This window comes from Balearica regulorum, chromosome 24 (genome assembly GCF_011004875.1).
Source record: "Balearica regulorum gibbericeps isolate bBalReg1 chromosome 24, bBalReg1.pri, whole genome shotgun sequence".
Classification (NCBI taxonomy): Eukaryota; Metazoa; Chordata; class Aves; order Gruiformes; family Gruidae; genus Balearica; species Balearica regulorum.
Genome location: NC_046207.1, coordinates 1,186,220 through 1,212,207, shown reverse-complemented (window position 1 = coordinate 1,212,207; position 25,988 = coordinate 1,186,220). Strand labels below are relative to the sequence as shown.

General features: G+C 52.6%; 4 protein-coding genes across 5 annotated transcripts in view; 1 reads left to right on the top strand and 3 right to left on the bottom strand.

Moving 5' to 3' along the window:
* The window catches only part of LOC142605029 (feather keratin Cos2-3-like), a 49,440-nt gene that overhangs the window by 15,213 nt on the left and 8,239 nt on the right, over positions 1–25,988 (bottom strand). The window lies entirely within an intron of this gene.
* Positions 2,620–3,635, top strand: LOC142604951 (uncharacterized). The gene is made up of 2 exons (XM_075774861.1): positions 2,620–2,726; positions 3,079–3,635. The coding sequence occupies exons 1-2, from the start codon at positions 2,675–2,677 to the stop codon at positions 3,633–3,635; spliced, it is 609 nt and encodes a 202-aa protein (XP_075630976.1). The 5' UTR covers positions 2,620–2,674.
* LOC142605019 (feather keratin Cos1-1/Cos1-3/Cos2-1-like) lies at positions 12,334–13,140 on the bottom strand. The gene is made up of 2 exons (XM_075775050.1): positions 13,046–13,140; positions 12,334–12,668 (listed from the first exon to the last, which is right to left on the bottom strand). Exons 1-2 carry the CDS (start codon positions 13,116–13,118, stop codon positions 12,334–12,336), a joined length of 408 nt encoding a protein of 135 aa, XP_075631165.1. The 5' UTR covers positions 13,119–13,140.
* Positions 16,827–17,305, bottom strand: LOC142605032 (feather keratin Cos2-3-like). Its single transcript, XM_075775055.1, has one exon. It carries the CDS (start codon positions 17,242–17,244, stop codon positions 16,942–16,944), a length of 303 nt encoding a protein of 100 aa, XP_075631170.1. The 5' UTR covers positions 17,245–17,305; the 3' UTR covers positions 16,827–16,941.

The following is a 25,988-nucleotide window of genomic DNA, read 5'->3' as shown; positions in this document are numbered from 1 at the left end:
CACACGTCTGCAGGTCCTCTTGTTTATTCCCCATGCTCTGTGCGTTCACGTAGAGGCATTTCAGTTGTGCCCCCAATGAGGCTGACTTATTGGCTGGGGTGGCTGGAATTCTTTTGATGTATCTTCCCAGTGTTACCCCATTGGCTCCTGCTGCATCTGGAGCCCCCGGCTCGTCTCCTTTTGGCTTCGAGCATGCTGTAGTGCATCCAGAACGTCTCTGAGCAGTAGGCCGAGGGCCCTCGCCAGCGCCCCATCCCTCCAACCTGGGCACATCATCCCACAACATGTCGCTGGCAAGCCTGATGTTATCCCCCTCCCCCTTCGAGCCTAGTTTAAAGCTCTGTCAATGAGCCCTGCTAGTTCCTAGGCAAAGATCCTCTTCCCCCTTTGAGAGAGATGAATCCCGTCAGGGTTCATCAGGCCTGCTGCCGTGTAGGCCGTCCCATTGTCAAAGAACCCAAAGCTGTGGCATTGACACCAGCCACAGAGCCATGCATTTATGGACTGCGTCCACCTGTTCCACCCAACATTGCTGCCCTTAACTGGAAGGAGGGAGGAGAATATTACCTGTGCCCCCGAATCCTTCAGTGACTGTCCTAAGGGCCTGAAGTCCCTTTTGATCGCTTTTGTGGTACATGTCTCTGCTTCATCCCCACCCACATGGAGGAGCAGCAGTGGGTAATAGTCAGAGGGCTGTACCAGGCTGGGTACTTTCCTAGCGATGTCCTTGACACAGGCCCCAGGGAGGCAGCAGAGTTCTCTGAGAGGAGGGTCTGCCTTGCATATCGGGCCCCCTGTACCCTTCAGAAGGGAGTCCCCTACGACTATAACCCTCCTTTTCTTCTTTGTGGGGCTGGTCACGACCCGAGGCACGGGCCTTTTGGGCCTAGGTGCTACCTCTGGAGTAGCTTGACTGACATCCATATCCTCGCTCAAGTGGCCTTCCACAGCCAGAGCCTGGTACCTGTTGCACAGGAGTATGTGGGATGGCAAGGTGGGTGAGGAGGTCTCAAGTACGTGAGGACAGGATCATAGAACACTGTGCACAGCATGGCTACTGACTTCTGCACTAGAACAGTTTGCCCAGAGAGATTGTGGATGACCCATCCCTGGCAGTGTTCAAGGCCACGTTGGATGGGGCTTCGGGCAACCTGGTCTTGTGGAGGGTGTCCGGGGGCTGGAACTGGATGAGTTTTACGGTGCCTTCCATCCCAAACCATTCTATAAGCCTACAGTCTTCCTTCACATGGGGTTCATCACTATGACCCATTTCAGCATCCATCCTCACCTCCTATTTGTGTGTCATCTCATCTGTCCTGAGGGTCCACTCTGCCTTAAGCAAGTGTCATACCTTCTCCATCTGCACTACCTACCTCAATGTAATGGCCCCCAATTCTGTGCCCGTGGTCTCAAGTACCTGAGGACAGGATCCCAGAACCCTGCACACAGCATGGCTGCTGACTTCTTGCACCACAAAGATGCCCCTGTTGAATCCCCTCATGTTCAGCCTGAGGAATCAGGAGATGAAAGCTGACCTCACCAGGTGGTCTTGCAGGGTGGGGCTAGGCTAGAGTCAGTAGGAATTCTCCCTCTACATGAGACACCTGTGGACTGAGGAAGAGGAGGGGGGATCATGGAGTTGTGAGTCATGATGCCAGCTGGGGAGAGAAGCTGCCTGAGAAAGTGCTAGGAAGGAGGGCTGGATTTGTTCTTGTGTTTGAGAGGCAGGAAGGCTCCATCTGGCTCCAGAAAGGTGCTCTTTCTCTCCCAGCAGCACTGATTTGTCCTCTCAGAGGTTCAGCTTCTCCCCCTGTACTTGTCCCACCTCCCCTGCTCCCACCACCTCCTCCCCTGCTCCCCTCCTTGCCCTGAGAACTGCCCTTCAGCACTTGGTTCCTCCTGCATTTGTGCCTCACAGCCCACACCTGCGTGGCATCCCCTGGAGACTTGACCTGAGAGCTTGCTTTTCCTTTCATCTTAATGGATGAGAGCATCCAGCAGAATCCCGTGCCCTTTCCTTCCAGGTGTCGTTTTAAATGCCCAATTTCCCAACGAGACACTTGGAGGAAATAAGAGTGCTGTAAAACCAGCAAGTACTTCACTTCCAAAACGTCCTGTCACGCTGTGCGGTTCCCGTCGGGCAGCACCACCTTCCCCGTGGCCGAGGTGCCCGTGCTGGGCACAGCCTCTGCCCGCACTCCCGCACAGCCAGTGTCGCTGCGGGCAGCTCCGCTGCGGCCGCTCTGTCCCGCGGCGCCGCCTTCCTGCTGGCTCCGCGCTGCCAGCCGCTGTTCCCGGGCCGCTGCCGGCCTTTCACGGGCCACTCGGCCGGCGACAGCGGCTGCAAGGGCGGCAGGAGCAGCCGGAGGGGCCCCGGGGCGGGGTCGGTGTGGTTTTGGGGTGCCTCGTCCCCGGGCAGCAGCACCTCCCGACCCATTGCCGGGTTTCATGAGCTACGGCAGCCCCGAGTGTCCCCGCGACGGCGGCTCGTCCCGCTTCGGTCTGCGGCGGGCGGTGCGGGGGGACCGGGGCTCGGCAACACCGCGTTCCCCGGCCTCGGCAGGGCTCGGCCCCGGGGCGGAGCTGGTAGGGGAAGGGGAAAGGTGGTGCCAGGGGCGGAGCAGAGAGCCGGGGCTGGCGTGGGGCAGCGAGGCGCGGGCGGCCGAGCGGCGGAATGCGGCGGTGCCGGGGCACAGGGCTGGCGGGGCTGGCCGCGGTGCTCCTGGGTGCGTGGGGCTGGCGGTGGTGGCGGGGCGCTGGACCTGGGGCTGCTTGGGACCGGCGAGCCTCTGGCCCTCCTGCTTCTCTCTTTCTCCCTTCCTCTTCCCTTCTTCTCCTTCCTTTCTCCCCTCAATGACTCCCCCCTTCCAACTCTCATTCATACATTCATCTCTCCTCCAATTCTTAATGGGCACTTCCATTACTGCACATGTCGAAAGCCTCTGGAAACCCTGCACCTCATCATCTCTGTATTGTCCTGGCTGCTTCTGCGGGATTTCCTCTGAAAAAGCAGGTAAGGCTGGGTAGAAACTGGTTTTTGATTTCCCCTTCCCTCCCTCTTTTTCTTCTTTCTGGCAGTGACTGTGGGCAGAGCCCAGGTGCAGCAGGAGCCGTCGGCAGAGACCACCGAGGGCACCAGCATCAACATCACTTGCTCACACCCCGACATACAGACCAGCGAGTTCATCTACTGGTACCGTCAGCTCCCTGGCCGAGGCCCCGCATTCCTCGTGAGCACTCTTAAAGAGTCCAAAGAGGTGCCGGACCCGCCGGGGCGGCTGTGGGTGGCGGCAGACCGCCGCTCCAGCGCCCTGTGGCTCGCCCAGCCCCGGCGCGGGGACGCGGCGGTGTATTACTGCGCCCTGAGAGACACGGGGAGAGGAGCCGGGGCTGCGGCCGGGCACGAACCACGAACCAGGAACCAGGAAGGGCGGCGGGCGGGGCCGGGCGTGTGTGTCGGGGGCGGGGGGACAGCCCCGGCCGGGCACGCCAGGGGGCGCTGCCGCTCCGCCCGCCGGGGCCACCTCGCCCCGCCCGGCCCCGGGGCCCCGGGCCCGTGCCCCCGCCCGACCGGCACCGGCAGCACCACCTCCTCCTTGCAGTCGATGCCTGAGCTCAGCACCTCTTCTCCTTGATGGCTGCTCGGAGCTGTGCTCCTGGAGGCAGCAAACAGCCACGCTTGCTCAGCGCTACACATGCAGACTGACAGGGTCCCTGCAAGGCAGGGAGGGGAGTAGGGTGTGTCCCACGAGGCTCTCTTGCTGCCCCAGCAAGGGCTCAGAGCGTTCTGGGTAACGTGGCATCCTCTGGCCTGTTTGTACAGGCCTGCTGCCAGCGTTATCTCAGAAATTCATCTCAGAGGGCACAGATTCCCATCCCGCCAATGTCAGCCTGGTTCTTCTCTTGCCTCTGTCCTCCCCTTGCCAAGGGTGCTCAGCTGGTTTTGCCTGTTTTGAAGGCAAAGTGACAGCTATATGTTCTTCACATGGAGGCACAGCATAGGGATTTCATGGTGCCATGAGTAAACTGAATTCAAATGCTCCAGAGAGATGCTCATTGGCTACCGGACATCAGGCCACAGGGTCGGCAGGGCAGTCACTCATCATAGCAGGTCACATCTCGGGTCCAGAAGTGCTCCTAGGAGACAGAGCAGAGGGGAAGCAGAGCACAGGTACATGTGAGGAGCACCCTGCCATGAGTCAGTCACCCTGCCATGAGCCTTTCAAAGGCACCTGCTGAGCCATGAGACAGATGCTGTGCAGTGAGGCAAAAGAGTTACAAGTGTTGCCAGGCCCAAGGAGGCTGCTGTGTATCTCTTAATATCTCCTCCAGCCAAATCCCAAACACTCTCTGAATCAGACTTTCACTCCTCTTCCCCCTCTCATGGCAAGCAGCACCATGACTCAGCAAAGGATGGAGGAGCACACATCTGCATGAGCAGAAAAAGGACGTGGGGAAAGGGCTTCAGAATTACCTGGTTCCCAAGGAGAAGGAGGCAAGAGAAGTGGGCGGGAGATCAAGGAGCTGGGATGGCTATTATGGTGGCCCTGACCTGCCCCAGTGTGGTGGGGTGACCCTGGCTGGGGGCCAGGTGCCCACCAGAGCCACTCTATCACTGCCCTCCTTCACTAGACAGGGGAGAAAAGGTATATCAAAATCTTATAGGTCGAGATAAGGACAGGGAGAGATCACTCACTAATTATCATCACGAGCAAAACAGACTGAACTTAGAGAGGAAATTCATCTAATTTATTACTAAGCAAAACAGAGTAGAGGAATGAGAAATACAATTAAATCTTAAAACACCTCCCCCCACCCCTCCCATCTTCCTGGGCTCAACTTCAATTCTGGCTTCCACCTTCTCCCCCCTCAGTGGCCCAGGGGGATGGGGAATGGGGGTTGTAGTCAGTTGATCACATGTTGTTTCTGCTGCTTCTTCATCCTCAGGGGGAGGACTCCTCTCATTGTTCCCCTGCTCCAGCATGGAGTCCCTCTCACAGGAGACAGTCCTTCACGAACTTCTCCAACATAAGTCTCTCCCACAAGGTGCAGACCTTCAGGAGCAAACTGCTCCAGCGTGGGTCCCCCACGGGGTCACAAGTCCTGCCAGCAAACCTGCTCTTGCGTGGGATCCTCTCTCCACTGGTCCACAGGTCCTGACAGGAACTTGCTCCAGCATGGGCTTCCCATGGGCCACAGCCTCCTTCAGGTGCCTCCACCTGCTCTGGCATGGGGTCCTCCACAGACTGCAGATGGAATCTCCACACCCCCTCATCCTTCCTCCATGGGCTGCAGGGGGACAGCCTGCTTCACCATGGTCTTCACCATGGGCTGCAGGGGGATCTTGATCCGGCGCCTGGAGCACCTCCTGCCCCTCCTTCTGCACTGACCTTGGTGTCTGCAGAGTTTCTTACATCTTCTCACTCCTCTCACCTGCTGCAAAAAGCTCTCTCTAGCTGTTTTTTCCCTTCTTAAATATGTTATCACAGAGGCGCTGATTGGCTTGGCCTTGGCCAGTGGTGGGTCTGTCTTGGAGCCAGCTGGCATTGGCTCTATCAGACACAGGGGAAGCTTCTAGCAGTTTCTCACAGAAGCCACCCCTGTAGCCCCCCTACACTACCAAAACCTTGCCATGCAAACCCAACACACCCAGGCCCAGAGGCAGCTTCTAAGGAAGTGGCAATTTTGGAAGGTGCTCATGATGAACGGAAAACATCCAAGGTAATAACGTGGGCTGCGTGGTTGTTTTCCTTGATGCCGCCTTTTCGTTTCCTGGCTCTTGCCATACCCATTCCCTCATGGAGGCTTCTTCTGAGTGCTGGGATTGAGAGGCCCCAGGATTTCCGGGGCAGGAATGTGTCAGTGCCAGCAGAAGGCTCAGGACAGGTGCCGGAGGGGTGCAGTGCCGGCAAGTGATGTTGTCCTGGGGCACGCTGGTGGGGTTGCCTGTGGCTACATTGACAGGAAGGGGCCCAGCTGCTCCCAGCCCTACAATCCTTGGCTGGTCACCCAAGGGCTTCCTTGTGTAAGGACGTCCTATGTCTTTCTCTTTCTCTCCCTCCCAACTCACTCCAATGGTCACTTGGAGGGTGCAGGTGGGCTGCACTGCTACATTTCATAGAGTCTAAATCTTTTTCGCATGCAACTAAGCAGCCTTCCCCAAGATTTGGGTATCGAGGGCTGCAAAGGTTATGTCCCTCATTTTTTCAATGCTGCTGAAAATCAAAGCTATGTGGGCCCTCTTCTACCACTGGCAAATTATGGGGTAGACAGCATGATGCTGGAAGAGAAAAATCAGTTTTGGGCATGGCACATAGCCCTTCTTGATGCCTTTGACATCCGTTGCCAGATTCAATTGCAATTGGGCTTTGGCTTTCCTAACCTCATCCCTACATGCTTGGACAGGGCCTCTGGATTCCTCCCAGCTTACCTGTGCTGGCTTCCCTCTCCTGTTTTCTTCCTTCTTGTGTTCCGGTTTGGCCAGGAGCTCCTTGTTCATCCCTGCAGGCCTCCTGGCATGCTTTCCTGACTTTCTGCTCTTTGGGAATGGACTGCTCTTGAGCCTGCAGGAGGTGTTCCTGGAATGGTCGGCAGCTTTCTTGGGCCCTTCTAGCCTCTAGGGCCTTACTCCACAGGACCTTCCCAAGCAGACCTTTAAAGACACCAAAGCCTGCTGTCCCAAAGGCCTGGATTGTGAGCTTGCTATTTACCCTCCTCCCTCCCCTCAGGATCCGGACCTCCACCATTTCATTGTCACTGCAGCCCAGGCTGCCTTTGATCTTCACATCCCCAGCGAGCTCTTCCTTGTTGGTACATATGAGGTCCAGCAGAACACCTGTCCTTGTCGGATCTTCTCTCCCTTTGGTGGTGAAGTTGTCATCCATGCACTCCAGAAAACTCCTGGCTTCCTTATGTCCTGCTGTGTTGTCCCTCTAGCAGATATTGTGGTGGCTGAAGTTCCCCATGAGGAGCAGGGCCTCTGAATGTGAGGCTGCTCCTGTCTGTCTGTAGAAGGCCTCATCCACTGGCTCTTCCTGGTCAGGTGGCCTGTAGCGGATATGCACTGCAATGTCACCCTTACCTGTGTTCTCTTTAGTGCTCACCAATATGCTCTCAGCTGCTGCAACACCTATCCCCAGGCAGAGCTTCATGCACTCCAACTGCTCTCTCACAGAAAGGGCAAGCCCCCTTCCTTGTCTTCCAGCCTGTTCTTCTGAAACAGCCTCTGTCCCTCCATTGCAACATGCCAGTCACAGGAGACATCCCACCCCGGTTCCATGACCCCAGTGTGATTGTGTCCCTGCAACTGCACACAGATCTCTAACTTGTTGTGTTTACTCCCCATACCGCATGCATTAGGGTACAGGCACTTGACAGAGGAGTCCAGCATGTTGACGTCCTAGAGAGGGTTTTGGGGACTTCTCCACAATGATGCCTTGTAGGCACTTCCTTGCTTACATGCAGCTGCTAGAGGTGAGCCCACTTAAGCCCTGTTTTCTTGATCTTGTTCAAAAAACAGGGCTTTGAGGCACACGTGGCTCCTCTTTAACTGTGTGGGCAGTGAACCTATTTTGTAGTTGTAAGCCCTTTGGTGGGGCAGGAGCCTTCTGCTTGGCTTCCATGCTGGGATTTGTCCCCTCAGAACCTGCTCTTAGGAGTGTAAGGCCCTGATAACAAGTGAATGTTGCAAACACCCGTCTTGACATGGACAGGGACGGGCTGATGATGACCAGGGAGTGTGGAACAAGAACAGAGGCTGCGGAGGCAGGATAACGTCTTGTGAGACCACTCCTCTAGTCCTGAAACACGTAAACAATGACCATCTGTGCCCTGTGCACCATGTGCCTGTGACAGATCACCACTCACTTGGTCAGCCCTGAAGGGGAGGCAGTGAGACCCCCCGGACCTCCACAACCCACCGACTCATTTCTAGAACATTTCTGAACATTCCTGAGCACATACTGCGCCTGCTCAGTGATGCCAGACCCCTGCCTATGGGGCGGGCACATTGGGTTATAAAAAGGGAAAACAAAAGTTTTTGGCATGCGCCCACCACCTGAAGACTACAACTACGAGCAGAGAACATCAGTGGATCCAAGGCTGGTGATATCTTTTCTCTCTCTCTCTCTTTTTTCTTTCTCTCTCTCTTTTCCTCTCTATCACTCTCTTTGTCTCTAACTTAATTTTCGGCACGTTAGGGTAATACCGTCACATGTTTTGCTAAAACCTTACCTTTCATAGTTCTTCTAAATTTTGAGCATTGTTATGACCTTTGCCAAGCCTCTATCTTTTGTAGTTCCACTGAGTTTTAAGTAAATTTGTGATTGGTTTGAACCTCTAAAGTAATTGTCATTGCTTCTGCTTACTGCGCAGAGAATTAAAAAGTTAACTCACCCCCACCCCCTGAGTGGGATGGGACAAGGAGTCTACAAGTGCTGGTCAGTTTTTCAGAATGACCTTTTAAAAGCACAGGCACAGGCATTCCTTTGTGTTGAAAGTTAAGCAAGCGGGGCAGAAGACCAGCCTGGCTGAAGAGGGAACTCCTCGCGGAGCTCAAGAGGAAAAAAGAACTTGCAAGATCTTTAGAAGGAAGGTCAGGCTTTGTGGGGAGATTACAGAGCTGTCGTTCGCTTATGCAGGGAGGAGATATGAAAGGCTGTCGTGGTTTAACCTGGCAGGCAGCTAAATCAACCGCACAGCTGTTCGCTCACTATCCCCGCCCACAGTGGGATGGGGGACAGAATTGAAAAGAAAAAAAGTTAATACTCCTGGCTTTAGAGAAAGACAGTTTAAGAGGACAGAAAGGAAGGGAGGAAGAGGAGGAGGAGAAGTAGTAGTAGTAGTAGTAGTAGTAATAATAATAATAATAATAATAATAAAGAATATACAAAACAAGTGATGCACAGCACAATTTCTGACCACCTGTAGCCGATGCACAGCTAGTTCCTGGGCTGCTCCACCTCCTGGCCAACCCCCCAGTTATATACTGAGCATGTTGTCATATGGCATGGAATATCCTGTTGGCCAGTTTGGGTCAGCTGTCCTGGCTGTGCCCCCTCCCAGCTTCTTGGATGCCCCCTGGCTTCTCATTGACAGGCCAGTATGAGAAGCTGAAAAGTCCTTGACTGCTTGGCAACAACTAAAAACATCAGCGTGTTATTAACATTATTCTCTCTCTAAATCCAAAACACAGCACTCTACCAGCTGCTAGGAAGAAAATTAACTCTATCCCAGCTGAAACCAGGACAAAGGGCAAAGCTCAATTAGAGTTGAAACTGGCTAGTGTCATGTCAGACAACAAGAAAGGCTTTTTGGAAGCACGTTAACAGCAAGAGGAGGTCTAAAGAAAACACTGGGCTGATATTTGTTGAAGATGGCCACCTGACTAATAGGAATGAAGAAAAAGCAGAGGTATTCAATGCTCTTTTTGCCTCAGCCTTTAACAATACCGGTAGACCTTGAGCTGCCTGGTCCTCTGAGTCAGAGGACAACAGCTGCGGGAAAAGTGACTTTCCGTTGGTGGACACTGAAATTGGAAGGGACCAGTTGTATCAGCTGAATGTTCATAAGTCCATGGGGCCAGATGGGATTCATGCCAAAGTACTGAAGGAGCTGGCGGATGTTATGGTAGGACCCCTTTCAATCATCTACCAAAAGTCTTGGAGGTCTAGGGAGGTCCCTGCTGACCGGCAGCTTGCCAATGTTATCCCAACTTACAAGAAGAGCCTGAGGGAAGACCCAGGAAACTACAGAGCTGGTAGCCTAACCTCAGTTCCTGGAGAAATTATGGAGAAGATTATACTGGTTGCAACTGAAAGGCATTTAAAGCACAATGCAATTATCAGGCAGAGTCAACATGGGTTCACAAAGGGAAAGTCAAGTGGAACTACTACTCTTCTATAATAAGGTCACCTGCCTAGTGGATGAAGGGAAGGCAGTGGACGTAGTATTTCTGGATTTTAGTAGGGCTTTTGATACTGTCCCTCACAGCATCCTTCTGGACAAGTTGTCCAGCTGCGAGATGAGCAGGTACACGATGCGCTGGGTAAAGAACCGGCGGAACGGCAGGGCTCAAAGGGTTGTAGTGAACAGGGCTAGGTCTGGCTGGTGACCAGTCACCAGCAGTGTGCCTCAGGGCTCAATTCTAGGGCCAGTTCTTTTCAATATTTTTATCAGTGATCTTCACGCAGGAGTTGAATGCACCATGAGCAATTCTGCTGATGATACCAAACTGGGAGGTGCTGTTGACTCTCTTGAGGGACAAGAGGCCTTGCAGAGGGATCTAGATATTTGGAGCACTGGGCAATCATCAAAGGCATGCAATTTAATAAGATCAAATGCTGGATTCTGCACCTGGTACGGAGCACTGCCAGACACAAGTATAAATTGGGAGAGCTGCCCTGCAGAAAGGGATCTGGGGATGATGGTTAACAGCCAGCTCACTATGCCCTGGCAGCCAAGAGGGCAAACCACATCCTGGGGTGCATCAAACCCAGTATAACCATCTGGTCAAGATTGGTGATTATGCCACTGTACTTAGCATTGGTGTGGCCTCCCCTAGAGTGCAGCGTGTAGTTCTGGCTCCCACAACTTAAAAAAAATGTTAAGATACTTGAATGTGTCCTCTCCTCCCCTTCCCTTCCCTTCCCCATGCCAGAGGTTGCCCTTACCTTAACACTAGAGGCAGACACTGCCTCCTTCTCCACTGCTTTGGGGCTCATCAAGCTGCCAGAGAAAATCCTCTCTATCTCCCTTTCACCTGCTCCGATGATGTACAGCTGGCTCACTTGCAGCTGCTTGCTCAGTGGTGAATGCGAACCGCTTGCTCTCTGTTGCCCTGAGAATATTCTCTGGGGCTACAGTTCCTGCCAACCGCTGTAGCAGGAAGTGCTCTGTAAATAGCCTGTTATCAAATTTGTGGAGGACTCAAGTTTTGCTCATTACTGGGCTTTTGGTAAAGCAGGGATGGACAATGTGGAAAAAGTATACCTGGTGCCTGCAAATTAGCATCAGCATCTATGAGGTCTGAGCTCTCACAGAGACCCTGACCCAGGGGCCAAGCCAGAGCTGGGACCCATGGTTACATTGGGTCTAGGTGGGCTTGATGCTGATGCTTATTGTCCTTGTGTTACCATAGGACTCAGCACTGCCTCCCACAGAACCTGGACTGGGGAGAGGTGCCCCCCATCCTCAACCCATGCAGGAATGACCCTGTCCTCCACCCTGGTCCTGTGGTGCTGGCAGTGTGTGGGGTCTGTGTGAAAGCAAACCCCCACACCACAGGGTCCCAGGGTCTGCAGATGAGGGAAGGCCTTGGCCTGTGTGTGGGGAGCAGCGGTGCTGCACGACACACCGGAGCCACTTCAGCCCCAGGGCTCTGGGAATGCTGAAGGAGCTTGGCGCCTGGGGGAAGGCACTCCAACCTGTGCCCTGTGGTTGGGCTGGTGCGCGCCCTGGGCCATTCAGGGACAGCTCATGATTCATGCTGAGTGCAGAATCAAATCCCACTGTGACTGCCATGTCTCTGCAGAGCTGGAGGTGTCTCCTCTCACACAGCACCTTTCTGGACCAGAGTTGCGTTGTGGCAGTTCCTCTCTGGACAACAGTAGTTGTCAAGATTCCTGTTCACATGAGATGCTCCAGGGCCAAGGGGGTATTTCTGAGAAGAGACGTGGCAAGGCATGGAGTGAGGGCCAATGGCTGTGGAGTAACTAGGGTTGTCTTCCTCAGCTTCAAGAGGCAGTGCCCAAAAGAAGACTTGCTGCACTGTGTCCTACCTTCCAGTGCCTCTAGGAGTGATGAAGGGTCGCCCTGTCCTCCCACATAATTTCCCCCCAAAACAATGTCTCTCTCTCTCAACACTCAGTATGCAGATGGAAAGACCACCTGATGGACACAGACAAAGTTGCATCACTTTATTAATGAGTCTAAAGAGGGAAATGAGGTCACTCCAAGTGGAGGCCCTGAGTGCAGGAGGAGCAGGAGCATCCAACAATCTGTTTCCCTTTTCCTGTGGCAGAGTTCCCGCAGGACCAACCTGTTAACCTGCCTGGCAAAGGCAGACACGTTAGAAGATTACTCCAGGCTGGCTTCTGGGTTCTTCAGCAGGCTTTGAGGAGAGTACAAGACACCAAAGAAAAGAGCGGAAAAGGGTGAGTGGAAGAGAGGAGAAGTAGACATTGGGCATATTTTCAGAGAGCCCAGGCTGAACCGGTCTTGCCCTTGCTGTGCAAGCCAGAGATGGTCATTTGCCCTTAAAACAATGCCACAAATCTTGATCCTCTGTCCAGCATCATGTTCTGAGTTCCTGGGGGTCCTTGTCTAGAGGCATCTTTAGCAGGGGGGGCATCTGCGGCCACAGTAGCGGCTGGTGATGCAGGAGAGGTCACAGCACCCAGAGGTGATGGGCACTCCGTCACAGCTGAGGATGCTGCCAACAGCAGCGGAGGTGGACGAGCTCACAACGGTGTTCTGTGGGAAGGAGCTGAGGATGGGGCCGGGCAGGGTCACCACCACGGGGGAGGGCTGGATGATGACGGTGGAGTTCTGGCACTGCCTGACACAGGGCTCATTGCAGCTGTTGGCCAGTGGGGTCGGGCCACAGGGCTGGCAGGGCAGGCAGAGCTGGCACTGGTCGTAGCAGGACATGTCTTGGGGCAGACGTTCACCTGGGAGAGAGCGTAAACAGAAAGCAAAACATGGGGATGTGTGAGGAGCAGCCTGTCAGCACACCATGAGGGAATCAAAAAACATGCAGGGCTGGGAGGTGGAGGCTCGGCAGAGATGTGTGAGAGCTTCTTGGCCTCATCCTGCCAGGGCCCATAAAAGCCACAGAGCTCCTGTGCAGCCACTGTTTAGCCCCTGAGTCTACAAGCCACCTCAGTAGAGTCCCAGCTTCCCTCCATGCCTAACCTTCTCCCCACTTCCCTCTCTCATGACAAGCAGCCCCAACATCTGGCACAGAACAAAGCTGGTGTCACCTGAGAAGCCCACTGAGATGAGACCTCCTTTTAGAGAAATCAGAGAAGGAGAAGGAGCTTCCGACTCACCTGGTTCCCAAGGAGAAGGAGGCAAGAGAAGTGGCTGAGAGAGTGAGGAGTGGGGCTGGCTTTTATCATGGACCTTTACTGCCCCAGGCTGCCAGAGGCATCCCTTGTAGAGGTGATTATTTTCTGACAAGCTCATCTTGAATGCACAACATCCCAGCTAATGCTGTGGGCTGTGTTCTGGCTTCCTGCACTGCTGCCTTTTCATGTCCTGCTTTATGCCAGGCACATTCCTCAGTGAAGGCAGCTTCTGTGTGACAGGATGAGAGGCCCAAGCGTTTCCGGTGCAAAACACGTCAGTGTGGGCAGAGGACTCATCTCACATGCTGGAAGAGTCCAGAAAAGATCACTCAAGACGAAGTAAACAGCTGGCTTAGACAACATGCACTCACAGACACACACAGGCACACACACAAATCCAGCCCTCTAGACATGTAGAGTTAATTGGCAAGACTCAAGACACCCAATGAGAGGCTGTCTGCACTGTCCAGGGCCACTGCACAGGTCGTGGACTTGACAGAGTCTTCTTCTGCATGTCCTGTGTCCAAAGGGTTCAGTGTGGCTGAGGGAAGACTGATCTGCACTCGGTGAGAGCCGGAGATGCAGCTGATGAGAGTGAGGTTCCCAGCATGAGCCCTTTCACTGACACAGAAGGCCTCTCCCTGCTCTCTGTCTGTCCTAGAGTACCCTGGACATGGATATGGGCTTTAGCCATGGGATGGAGGTGGTGTGGGGGGGCTGGTAGGAGAGTTTGTGTGTTCACTTCTGATCATCGCATGATGAAGCAAGCCGTGCAGAGGTGACCAGGTATGCAGGCCATGATATGAGCTCATGCTAGCTAGGGAGTTCAGAGGCCACAAATGATGAAATGCAGGATCAGTGTCTCCAGAAGGATGGTTTGTCCCATTTGCCATGCACATCTGCTTTGGGATGGGCTAAGTCCAGTGTGGGAGCTGATGCCTCCTCACTGACTGTGGGGAGAGCCTACAGACTCTGTTAGAGCAGGTCCAGAGGAGGGCCACAAAAGCGATCGGAGGGATGGAACCCCTGTCCTATGAAGAAAGGGAAAGAGAGAGGTTCTCCTCAGTTTTTACTGACACGGCTTCTCCACAAGTCTACCACATCCCTGAGCCTCCCAGCAGACTCTGTGGGAATGAAGCAGCACCCACAGTAGAACAAAGAACTAGGGAGTTCCTACTACCATTTGGACATGCACAAGTTCCTTGGATGATGCATCCAAGGGTGTTCTGAGAGCTGACTGGACAGCCCCTGGAAGGAAGATGGATCAAACACTCTCACACTCACAACAACTGTGTACACTCATGCTTGCATTACAATTGAAGAAACTCCTCCAGACTTAGATGTTCCCATCTACCCGTAGTGATCTCCTCAAGGGAGACATGGGGGTGTGAGACCAGCCCCAGATCTGGAAGGGAAGTGGAGCCTCACTGGGGGATTTACACAGCAGCAGAATGTGATGTGTCTAGGACAAGCCAGACTCCCCACAGCCTGCAAACACTGAGGCTGGGACTCCAGAAATGAGCATGACTGGTCCCAGTATGAAAGCATTCAGGCTCTTCAAAGCATTCCTTCAAATGCCATCTATTAGCGCTAACAACAGAAAGAAAGAGAGGACAGTATAGGTAACCTTACATCCCTTCAGGCGCTTACAACCCTGAGCTGCTCTACATCAGCTGCTCTGACAGAATGAGAGAATCACAGAAGAGCTGAGGTTGGAAAGCACCTCTGGAGGTCATCTGGTCCCACGCCCCTGCTCTAGCAGGGCCACCTAGAGCCAGTTGCCTAGGACCGTATCTGGGTCAGTTTTGAATATCTCTGAAGAAGGACACTTGGCAACCTCCCTGGGCAACCCGTGCCAGTGCTCAGTCACTTGCACAGTGCAATGTGTTGCCCCCTTGCCAGGGACAGGACACTGTGCAGATCCCATCCACAGAAGGGTTACCCCATTGTGGTCAGTTGTGCTTTTAGAGCATTTTCTCAATTGGAAACACCTCTAGTCACCATTTCTACTGTCAAACACTACAGCCTTCCCAGCTGTTTAGTACAGGTGAACAACTACCAGCAGCTTTCACATCCTTGTTTCTTAGGGTGTCAATTTAGCGGTCCAGCAGGGGAGTCAGAGTGGTGTAAATAACAGCTGCATCTGTGCCTGTAGATGGTTTGAACCACCATAGAAAACAGAACCTCTGGCAACAATACCCTTTGATTGAATTGTAAAAACCACTTAGATCCTGTGGCTTTTTTCTACATTTCCAGGATCATTTTTCTTGGACAGGCAAACCAGGGGTCACACCAAGAGCCACGAGCAGCTGTCCCTTCTGTCAGAAGACATGCCATCCCTCCCTCTTCAACCAGGATAATTGCTGATGGTATCATCCTTAAGAAGGACCTTCTGCTTATTACAAAGTTTACTCTGGTACAGTTAGGAAGTCCGACTGTGTTGCTGTAGATGATGGCTGTTGATAGCATGACTAGGGAAAAGGGATTTCAGACATGCAAGTGAAATGGCTTTATAAAAGTTTGGCCTTCAGTTGTTTTGAGAGATGTTTCATCAGGCATCATTCCCTGGTGCAGGACAGTGGAAGGGGGGTCTTCTGTTCTTCCACTTGTACACTCTTGTCAGGACATCTGGATTTTCATGCAAGCAATAGGATATGAGACTGTAGTGGCTGCCAAGAGATATTTCAATCAATCAGAAGGGTTGAGATTTGCAGGTGTAAAACCTTTTTGCTCCCCCCCAGAATGGCAGCCAGTTCCTGAGCACAAATTCTCAGTGGGGGGACCCATGAAGCAGTCAAGAGATGTGCCTTCACCTTCAGCTCTCTTGGGAAGTGCACCCAGTACCCTCATCCTTGCTGATCTTCACGTTCTCCTGCAAGCTCTGTATCACAGCAATTTGATCTCCCTCAGAAATACACCGTTTCGCTGTCCCCGTTTCTGCACTGACTGCCCTCACCTCCCACATGCTCAGCTCCAGTTTCCAGCATCGACGCATTCAGCAGCATGAGCAACTTTTCCCTGCTACTCCTGCCCATGCGTGCTGGCCAGGTCCCCTAGACTGGATGGTGGAGTGGAGATGAAGATGGAGTAGTGGCCATGGGCCATCCCAAAGGCTGTTCCCTGCTTTACTACTCCTGCCATTCTGCAAAGCAAACTATCTTCCAGAAACCCACACCCCCTGCCACCGCAGTGCAGTTCCAACCATAGCGAAATGAACGCCCTTCCTCAAGAGCTCATGGGGATGCTGACCAGTCAGGGCCTCCTGCCTTTCTGGGCTTTTGAGGGCAGAGACAAGGCAAGGCAAGGCCTGATGGTCACTGGCAGCAGCGCATCCAGGGATGTCTTCCTCAGCTCCAAGTGACAGTGCCCAAAAGAGGAGCCACTGCAGGCTGTCCCAGCCTCCCATTCCTCTGTGAATGGAGAATGTGCCCTCACCCCATTCATCCCCAGAGCAAAACCCTTCTCCTTTGGCAGCATGGGGAGTGTCCACAGAGGGAAGGACCACAAGGAGGCCAGGCTTGAATGCAGCAGAACTTTAATGAGTCAAAACAGGGAAGCAAAGTCACTCCAAGTGAAGGAGAGCAGTGCAGGGACCCCTGGAATCAGTCAAGAGTCTGTGGTCCTTGGCCATGGAGAAGTTCCTGCATGGTATCTTTCTGCCTGCCCCACAGCTACAGAGGAGACAGATGGTGCCCACCAGGCTGGCCTTGGTGGGACCTTGCTGCCAAGGGGAACGAAAGCAAACAAGGAAGAGGGAGAGAGAAGCAAAGCCATTCAGCTATAATGAAAACAACATGCAAAGACTCGATCCTCTGCGCAGCACCACCTCCTGAGTTCCTCAAGGTGTCTCCATGGGGTGTTTCTAGCATCTTTCTCAGAGGAGGCACCTCCTGCCACCGTAGCGGCTGGAAATGCCAGAGAGGTCACAGCACCCAGAGGTGATGGGCACTCCATCACAGCTGAGGATGCTGCCAACAGCAGCGGAAGTGGACGAGCCCACAACGGTGTTCTGTGGGAAGGAGCTGAGGATGGGGCCGGGCAGGGTCACCACCACAGCAGGCGGCTCAATGACGACGGTGGAGTTCTGGCACTGCCTGACACAGGGCTCGTTGCAGCTGTTGGCCAGTGGGGTCGGGCCACATGGCCGGCATGGCAGGCACTGGTTGTAGCAGGACATGTCTCTAAGGATGGAGGTGCACCTGGAAGAGAGGGCGGGGAGGAAGCAGAGCACAAGGGTGGGTGAGGAGCAGCCTGCTATTTTCTGTGTCACAAAGGAGCCAAGGCCACTCCTGAGTGGGGAGCTGGAAGCTGGAGCCACGCAGTCTTCATTTCCCTACAAAAAGCCGCCTGGTCCAGGGAGTCTCTATCCTGATTCGTAAACCAAAAGTCCTCTCAGCCCTGTTCCAGTGTCTGCCTAAGCAGACCTCCTCCCCATTTCTCTTTCCCATAGCAACATGCTCCAAGCCCCAGCACAGGACAGAGCCAGCTGAGAGGTCCATCAAGGAAATCTCTCACTTTGGAAGAGGAGGAGAAGGGGCTCCAGACTCACCTGGTTCCCAAGGAGAAGGAGACAGGAGAAGAGGATGAGAGAGCAGGGGCTTGGGCTGGCTTTTATACCTGCCCTGCGTTGCCGCAGGACCAGAGGCACCCTTTGCAGAGGTAACAATTTTCTGGCAAGCTCGTCTTGCATGCAAACCATCACAGCTAATGATACGGGCTGTGCTTTCTTTTCCAACACTGCTGCCTTTTCGTTTCCAGGTTTGTGCCATGCCCATTCCCTGATGAAGGCTTCTTCTGAGCGCTGGGATGAAAGGCTCCAGGATTTCTAGGGCAGGAATGCAGCAGTATGGGCAGAAGACTGAGCTCAAGTGCTGGACAGGTGTAGAGCAGAGAAGTGACATTAGCCTGGGTCACTGTGTTGGGACTGTTTGCAGTGCTCTTCTCAGGAAGAAGCTCCTGCTGTCCTTAGCTGGACCCCCAAGGGATGGCTTGTATGAGGATATGCCACGTCCATCTCCTTCCTTCCCTCCTCAGCTCTCCCCCATGCTCACTTGTTCTTGCCTCCCCAGGTGTGTGGGTTGTGCTGCTAGGTTTTGACCCCATCCTGACTAACACTGCCCTCAGGAAAAAAATTCTTGCTGGTTTTAACTCATGCCCTCTCTGTGCATCTGTGAGTACACAAAAATTGCCATGTGCTTGCCTGGGGCCTTGTCCTTCCCCAGAGTGCCCTAGCCCTGCTGCATTTGTTCCTAGGTGTCCTTAGCCAAGTCCATGGTTCGTTGTGTTCCTACATGTGTTCTTGTCTGGTGTGCTTTTGTGAGCAGCTGGGTTTGTGTGGAAGGGTGTGGGAGCACAAATTTGTGCGTGATTCCATGCCACTGTGCAGGAGACTGTGCCTCTGTGTGTATGTGTGTGTGTTCATGTGTCTCCTTGTGCGTCCCTCATCAGGAGAGAATGTGCTGCTTATGGCAGGGACACTCTCCACTGCTCTGTCCATGAACACCACAGAGCAGCAGGTTCAAAAGATCTGAAGGAGCCGGAGTGCAGCTGAGTGGTGATGACACCAGCCTGCTAGAGACCTGTCCAGGGAAGAGGCCCTGACATGCAGCCCCTGCCTCCTGACTCCTCTTTTACCTGCCCCTCCACAGCTCATGCTCCGCTGCTGCCGATTTTAGGTCCCAACAAGGATGGTTCCACTCCAGCTTGGATCCCTAGTTTAATTCAGTGTGACAACATTGGGAGTGCCTCAGCATGGCTGGCAGTCCCCACTCCTTGCCTCTCCAGACAACACCACAGCTGCTCTCCCCAGAGACAGAGAGTTCAAAAGGATGAGGTTTGCTTTATGGGCATGGATAACGGCTGAGGATTCCTGCTGGCCATGTGCTGGCCATCCCTGAGTGCCTCCTCTCATGTCCCAGCCAATGTCAAACGTACAACTCATTGACCTGGTGCTGTGTCAGGCAGGGACTGAGACCTTGTCCCAAACAGGTCCTGAAGGCAGGGAACACAAAGCCTGGCATTGCTGTGCTCTGAGGAGAACGCCAGACTCTCTGTCTTTCACAGGAAAGCCAAAGAGCTGATGACTGCTTTGGACTTCAGCCTACAAAGACTTTCATGCCCCACATTGGACTCTCCGTCTGAGGGCCCAGCAACTGCTCCTGGGAGGGAAGGGACACTGGATCTGAGCCACATCCCCCAGAGCCTGATGCTGTCCCACAGGCATGTCCAGAACAGACCCTCTTTCCAACAAGGGCTGTCCACAGTGTGTAAAGTTCCTGAGACCATCTCCCATCCTGAATGTCTGCCTGCCTGGGCTCAGGTCCAACTTGGAGGCAGTGCTGTCGAGGGTTTCCCTCCTTCCCTCTAATGTCCTTTGGTGAGATCAGGGCCAGGGAGATCCAATGGGATCTGAGTGTGGGATTGATCTAGATGATCTCTGGAGGCCCCTTCTCACCTACCTTCTGACTGTGTACCTTTCACAGTGCCCTACCTGACCCCTGCATGCCCATGTCACACTTGTGCTCACATCCCCTTTACCATGACACAACTTTTAGGCATTGTGCTGGGAGTGCAGAGAGGCAGCTGAAGGGAGGCCCTGGGCCTCCTCCCTGCCATCCCCAGGGCATCAGTGGCTGCTGTTTCCAGCCCCTGAGCTCGGAGACAGCTCTGGGAAGCTGGTCCATCTCCTGGTCAGAGTCCTACAGCTGTTCCAGGCTGCAGCTGGCGCTGTGCAGGCTTCTTCTTGCTGAGGGGTCGTGTCTGGAGGATGGGGAGAGTGGGACTGGCAGGAGCCAAACTTCTGCTGCTGCAGAGCCACAGAGCACTCTCAGCCCGGTCGAGACCCCGAGCGTCGCCGTCGGAGGGCTCAGCCCCGGGGCGGAGCTAGTGGAGGCGGAGAGGAGAGGAGGGGAGAGAACAGGAGAAGGGAAGGGAGGAGAGGGGAGCAGAGGGGAGGAGGCACCACTGGCGGAGCGGAGAGCCGGGGCTGGCGGGGGGCAGCGAGGCGCGGGCGGCCGAGCGGTGGGATGCGGTGGTGCCGGGGCGCAGGGCTGGCGGGGCTGGCCGCGGTGCTCCTGGGTGCGTGGGGCTGGCGGTGGTGGCGGGGCGCTGGACCTGGGGCTGCTTGGGACCAGCACTGGGCCCAGGCCTCACTTCTGGCCCTCCTAAACCTTCTCGAACCTTATTCCCCCCTTTATCCTCCCTTCTGCAGGCATCTCTTCTGCCCTTAATGAGCTCATTCCCTCTCAGCTTTTCTTTCTTTCTTTCTTCCTTTCTTTTCTTTCCTTCCTTTCTTTCCTTTCTCTTTTTTCTTTTCTTTCCTTTCTTTCTTTCTCTTTCTTTCCTTCTTCTTTCTCTCTCTCTCTGTTTCCCTCTTTTGTTCTTCCTTTCCCTTCCCTTCCCTTCCCTTCTTCTCCTTCCTTTCTCCCCTCAACGACTCCCCCCTTCCAACTCTCATTCATACATTCATCTCTCCTCCATTTCTTAATGGGCACTTCCATTACTGCACATATCGACAGCCTCTGGAAACCCTGCACCTCATCATCTCTGTATTGTCCTGGCTGCTTCTGCGGAATTTGTTCTGAAAAAGCAGGTAAGGCTGGGTAGAAACTAGTTTTTGATTTCCCCTTCCCTCCCTCTTTTTCTTCTTTCTGGCAGTGACTGTGGGCAGAGCCCAGGTGCAGCAGGAGCCGTCGGCAGAGACCACCGAGGGCACCAGCATCAACATCACTTGCTCACACCCCGACATACAGACCAGAGACTTCATCTGCTGGTACCGTCAGCTCCCGGGCCGAGGCCCCGCATTGATCGTGAGCACTCTTAAAGAGTCCAAAGAGGTGCCGGACCCGCCGGGGCGGCTGTGGGTGGCGGCAGACCGCCGGTCCAGCGCCCTGTGGCTCGCCCAGCCCCGGCGCGGGGACGCGGCGGTGTATTACTGCGCCCTGAGAGACACGGGGAGAGGAGCCGGGGCTGCGGCCGGGCACGAACCACGAACCAGGAACCAGGAAGGGCGGCGGGCGGGGCCGGGCGTGTGTGTCGGGGGCGGGGGGACAGCCCCGGCCGGGCCCGCCAGGGGGCGCTGCCGCTCCGCCCGCCGGGGCCACCTCGCCCCGCCCGGCCCCGGGGCCCCGGGCCCGTGCCCCCGCCCGACCGGCACCGGCAGCACCACCTCCTCCTTGCAGTCGATGCCTGAGCTCAGCACCTCTTCTCCTTGACGGCTGCTCGGAGCTGTGCTCCTGGAGGCAGCAAACAGCCACGCTTGCTCAGCGCTACACATGCAGACTGACAGGGTCCCTGCAAGGCAGGAGGGGAGTAGGGTGTGTCCCACGAGGCTCTCTTGCTGCCCCAGCAAGGGCTCAGAGCGTTCTGGGTAACGTGGCATCCTCTGGCCTGTTTGTACAGGCCTGCTGCCAATGTCGTCTTAGAAATACATCTCAGAGGGCACAGATTCCCATCCTGCCAATGTCAGCCTGGTTCTTCTCTTGCCTCTGTCCTCCCCTTGCCAAGGGTGCTCAGCTGGTTTTGCCCTCTATGAAGGCAAAGTGACAGCTGTACATCCTTCACATGAGGGCACAGCACAGGCATTTCATGGTTCATTTCATGAACCCAAATGCTCCAGAGAGATGCTCAGCGTAGTGGAAGTCTCATTGTAGCTTAGCTCCCTTGTGCAAACACATCAGCAGCTCCCACCCAGCGTTTTTTCCCTTCCCAAGGACATGCACAGGGATCTCAACCCAAGGTTATTATTAACACAAACAGGCTGCCTGGGCATTTCAATTAGGCAGTTAGCAATAGTGCAATTAAGAAACCAATGCAGCCAGGTGTTATAGGTTGTGGGCAATAAAGAGCCAAGGTCTTTGCCAATTAAGTTAATTTGATTTATTAAAGCAAGCGACAGCAAGCAAAACAGCGCTGGGCGGCCGGGGAAGTCTCTGCTCCCACCAACGGCTCGCACCTTCCCTCCCAGACCCCAGAGTTCTTATAGTCTTCTTAGTTCCGGCTGGTTGCACTCTGCGTCTCTGTGGCCTGTTGTTAGGTGGTCGTGATTTGCCCTCCTGTTACTAGGTGGTCGTGATTTGCCCTCCGGTGGTCGGGGGGGGGCGGGCGGGGAAGGTGCTCCTCTTCCTAGCAACTGAGTCCTTGACCTAAAACTTCCATATTTGGTTATTACATTTGTTACATTTAAGCTAACTATACTGCTCAACAAAAGGCCTGCAAGCTAGGTATATTGCTGCAGTTTTGTTAGTTCTGCTTTATAAGTCCCCTTTATTTCTTCGTTTTATGAACAAACCTATATATATGTTTATTACAACCCCCCCTTTTTCTTTTCCACATTTTGTTCATTAAAACGTAGTAGTTCTCGATGGCTTAAAGCGAGTGTTCCTCTTTTCCATACATTACCATATTGGGCATAACCGGGTGGGTTGCATCCATGTGGTTCCCAGGTAACCTTAAGATATTTATCTTTCTTTGGAGGCGTCCACCTCATCGCAATAGTTTCACACCTCCAATAAGCACAATAATAATCATAAGGGGAATTACAATATTCTCGCCCTGGATTTGAACTAGGGCACCAATAGGTAGCTTTAGAATTCCACCCGAAGCGGCGTAGGTTGTCTGGGCTACAGTCTTGACCCATTAGCTCACAATTAGTTATGTTAAAGAAAGGAGCTCCTGCAGTAACGTTGGTTTTAAGAATTTTAGAGTCTTCCCATTTACTTAAAGTCCAACTAAAAGGTTGATGCTCATATTCACAATTGGCAATAGAGCAAATGGTTAAAAGCACACAGCTAATAGTTTGCCAAAAAGGATAGGGTCCCCGCCAATTGGGTATCATGATGCTAATCCTTTGTATTTCCCAAGGGTGTCTGCCTTTTGTATCTTCTTGTGAGGATTTTCCGGATTTTACAGGGGAATTAGAATCCTTGGGGCAGTTCTTGCAGCATTGCTGCATTATCCCATTCGATTGGTTCCCGCCTCCACGATTTCTTACCTCTCTGCCTCGCCCGCCGACTCGGGTGCTTCGAGCCGCGGGGTGTACCATCTTCTCGGCAGCAGGGGTATTCTTCAGGAGGTCTGTCGATATGCCCCTTTTCTCGTTTGACATATGAGTTCTAGTTCCTATCTTTCACCAATGGTGAGTCACACCGGATTCCCTTCAGGGTTCTTCGGCAGCACCCTTTAATAATTTGGACTACCAGCAGAGCTGGTTCGTTTAGATGGTTACAGTAATTTTCAGGATTAATTCTTTTAATAAAGATTTCCCACCACTGATGGGATTCTTTTGACAATTCTCCAGTTTCTTCCCCAATTTTAGAGCTATTCTAGTACATTCCCTTTCAAAGTCATAACATGCATCACATATTCCTCTAGGAGGCCTCCCTCTATGGCAACGGGTCCACCACCGTTCTTGGCAAACTTTACAAATAAAACATGCAAAAGAATAGCATTTACCATCTTGATTTCCACCCTGCTAGTTTCCCATTATGGCTTTCTTGGATTACCTTCACAGAATACATAGGTTCTCTACACGGATTAAGGGTTGTTATTTCTTAAAGGTGACTTTTAAGTCTCCAGGTGTGCTGGTGATCTTCCAAGACCGGTTGTCTTGAGCTGGTATGGGTCCCTTTACGCGACTGGTATGAGTCCATCCGCGCTCAACAGTTCTTACAGCAGTGTCTGTGGTAAGCAAAACAAGGAAAGGTCCCTCCCATTTAGGTTTCAAAGAGGATTCTTTCCATGATTTTATCAAAACCAAGTCTCCAGGTTGGATATTATGGATGGGTGCCATCCGTGGGGATCGTTGGGTGATCAATCCCTTTTTCCGCAGCTCATTGCGTCTCTTCATCAACCTGGTAATATATTCTGCAACATATTGGTTTTCTAATATAGGGTGATTAGTTGGTATTTCAATGTCATACGGCATCCCATATAACATTTCAAAAGGTGAGATTCCAGTATCACATCTGGGTTGAGTACGGATGTTTAATAAGGCCAGGGGTAGACATTTGACCCATGATAATTTAGTTTCTAGCATTAATTTTGTCAATTGTTTCTTTATTTCCCCGTTCATCCTTTCAACCATTCCAGAGCTTTGGGGGTGATATGGGGTATGGTATTCCCACTTGGTTCCCATAGGGATTAGGGCTTCTTTGATAGCTTTAGAGGTAAAGTGTGGTCCCCTGTCAGAGTCAATTACCCCCACTATCCCATATCTAGGGACGATTTGTTCTAAAATGGCTTTTATCACCACTTGCGCAGTAGCCCTGGCAGTTGGGATGGCTTCTACATAGTGTGTGAGGTGGTCAACCATTACTAATAAATATCGATATCTTCCTACTTTAGGGAGTTCAGTAAAATCTGTTTGGACTTTTTCAAAGGGTCTAAGAGCTATTTCTCTTCCTCCAGGTACTTTTTCTCTTAATTGTTGTTTGTTTACCTTTTGACAGTTCAGGCATGCACTCATTAGTTGCTTAGCCAAATTATAAATCCCCATGCATACATACTTGTTAGCAAAGTGGTCTACCATGGGTTGTACTGCCCAGTGAGAGTGGGTTTTATTATGTAATTCCTGCAATATTTTCCAGGCTAGCCCCTTTGGCAGGACTTCTCTGCCATCCGGTAAGAACCACTTATCTCCCTTTTGAGTTGCTCCTTCCTGTTTAAGTATTTCCTTTTCTTTATCTGTGAATGCCAATGGCATCCTTCCCGGGGGTTCAACTCCTTTGTCTACCACAGTGTCCCTTTGATAGAGAGTCAATAATGCTGCCCTTTTTGCCTCCTCGTCAGCTAGATTGTTTCCCCGTATCTGTGGTGTGGTTCCCCGCTGGTGCCCTTTAACGTATACTATTGCTATTTCTGTAGGTCCTCTTAAAGCTTCAAGAGTTTGTTTGATTAACTCCTCGTGGATCAATCCTTTTCCCTGTGAATTTATTAGTCCTCGTTCCTCCCAAATTTTTCCAAAGGTGTGTACCACCCCAAATGCATATTTCGAATCAGTGTAAATAATTCCCCGTTTTCCTTTAAGCAATTTCAAAGCTCTTAAAACAGCATATATTTCACATGCTTGAGCGGACCAAGATTTGTTCAGGGGCCCCGATTCAATGAGCTCTAGAGTTTTCCCATCAACTAGAGCATATCCCGATTTTCGGGTTCCTTCTATTACTCGGGAGGACCCATCCACATATATCTTTTCACCTTTTTCCAATTCTTGGTCCTCTAAATCTTCTCTAATCTTAGTCTGCTGTTCTATGCACCGAATGCAATCATGTGTTAGGGTCTCTACCGGCTCTCCATACAAAAATTGGGCAGGGTTTTGGAGGGAAGTAGTTTCAATTTCCAGTTTTGGGGAATGTATTAAGATGCTTTCATATTTTAGTAATCGAGCATCTGTGATCCATTTCTCTGCCTTTTGTTGCAAGATTCCCCGAATGTTATGGGGGGTATATACTTTTAAATTCCCTCCAAAAGTGATTTTATTTGCTTCCTCTACCAAGAGAGCGACAGCCACTATAGATTGTAAGCATGATGGCCAACCCCGACTAACGGGGTCTAATAATTTTGAAATATATCCCACAGGCTTTTTCTTCCCAGCCCATTCTTGGGTTAGTACCCCATAAGCTGTTCCCTCATGACTGTTCACGAACAGGTAAAAAGGTTTTCTTATATCGGGTAGACTTAACACAGGGGCATTTACTAGGTCTTCCTTTAAGTCTTCTAATCTTTTATCATCTTCCTCACTCCATTTGACTAATCCATCAGTCACCAACTTTTGATACAAGAATTTAACCTTATTGCTAAAATCCTCAATCCACTGCCGACAATACCCCAATAATCCCAAAATCTGCCTTATCTGTCTTTTGTTTTGGGGAGCTGTCAAGGATAAAATGCCATTCACTCTCTCTGGGTCCAATTTCTTACAAC

Coding starts and splice junctions, on each gene's coding strand:
- LOC142605019 (XM_075775050.1), bottom strand. CDS start 13,118: ATGATAAAAGCCAGCCCCACTCCTCACTCTCTCAGCCACTTCTCTTGC. Junction 12,669..13,045: donor TCTCCTTGGGAACCAGGTGA/GTCGGAAGCTCC, acceptor GCTCTCTCCCAG/GTGAACGTCTGCCCCAAGAC.
- LOC142605032 (XM_075775055.1), bottom strand. CDS start 17,244: ATGTCCTGCTACAACCAGTGCCTGCCATGCCGGCCATGTGGCCCGACC.
- LOC142604951 (XM_075774861.1), top strand. CDS start 2,675: ATGCGGCGGTGCCGGGGCACAGGGCTGGCGGGGCTGGCCGCGGTGCTC. Junction 2,727..3,078: donor GCTGGCCGCGGTGCTCCTGG/GTGCGTGGGGCT, acceptor TCTTTCTGGCAG/TGACTGTGGGCAGAGCCCAG.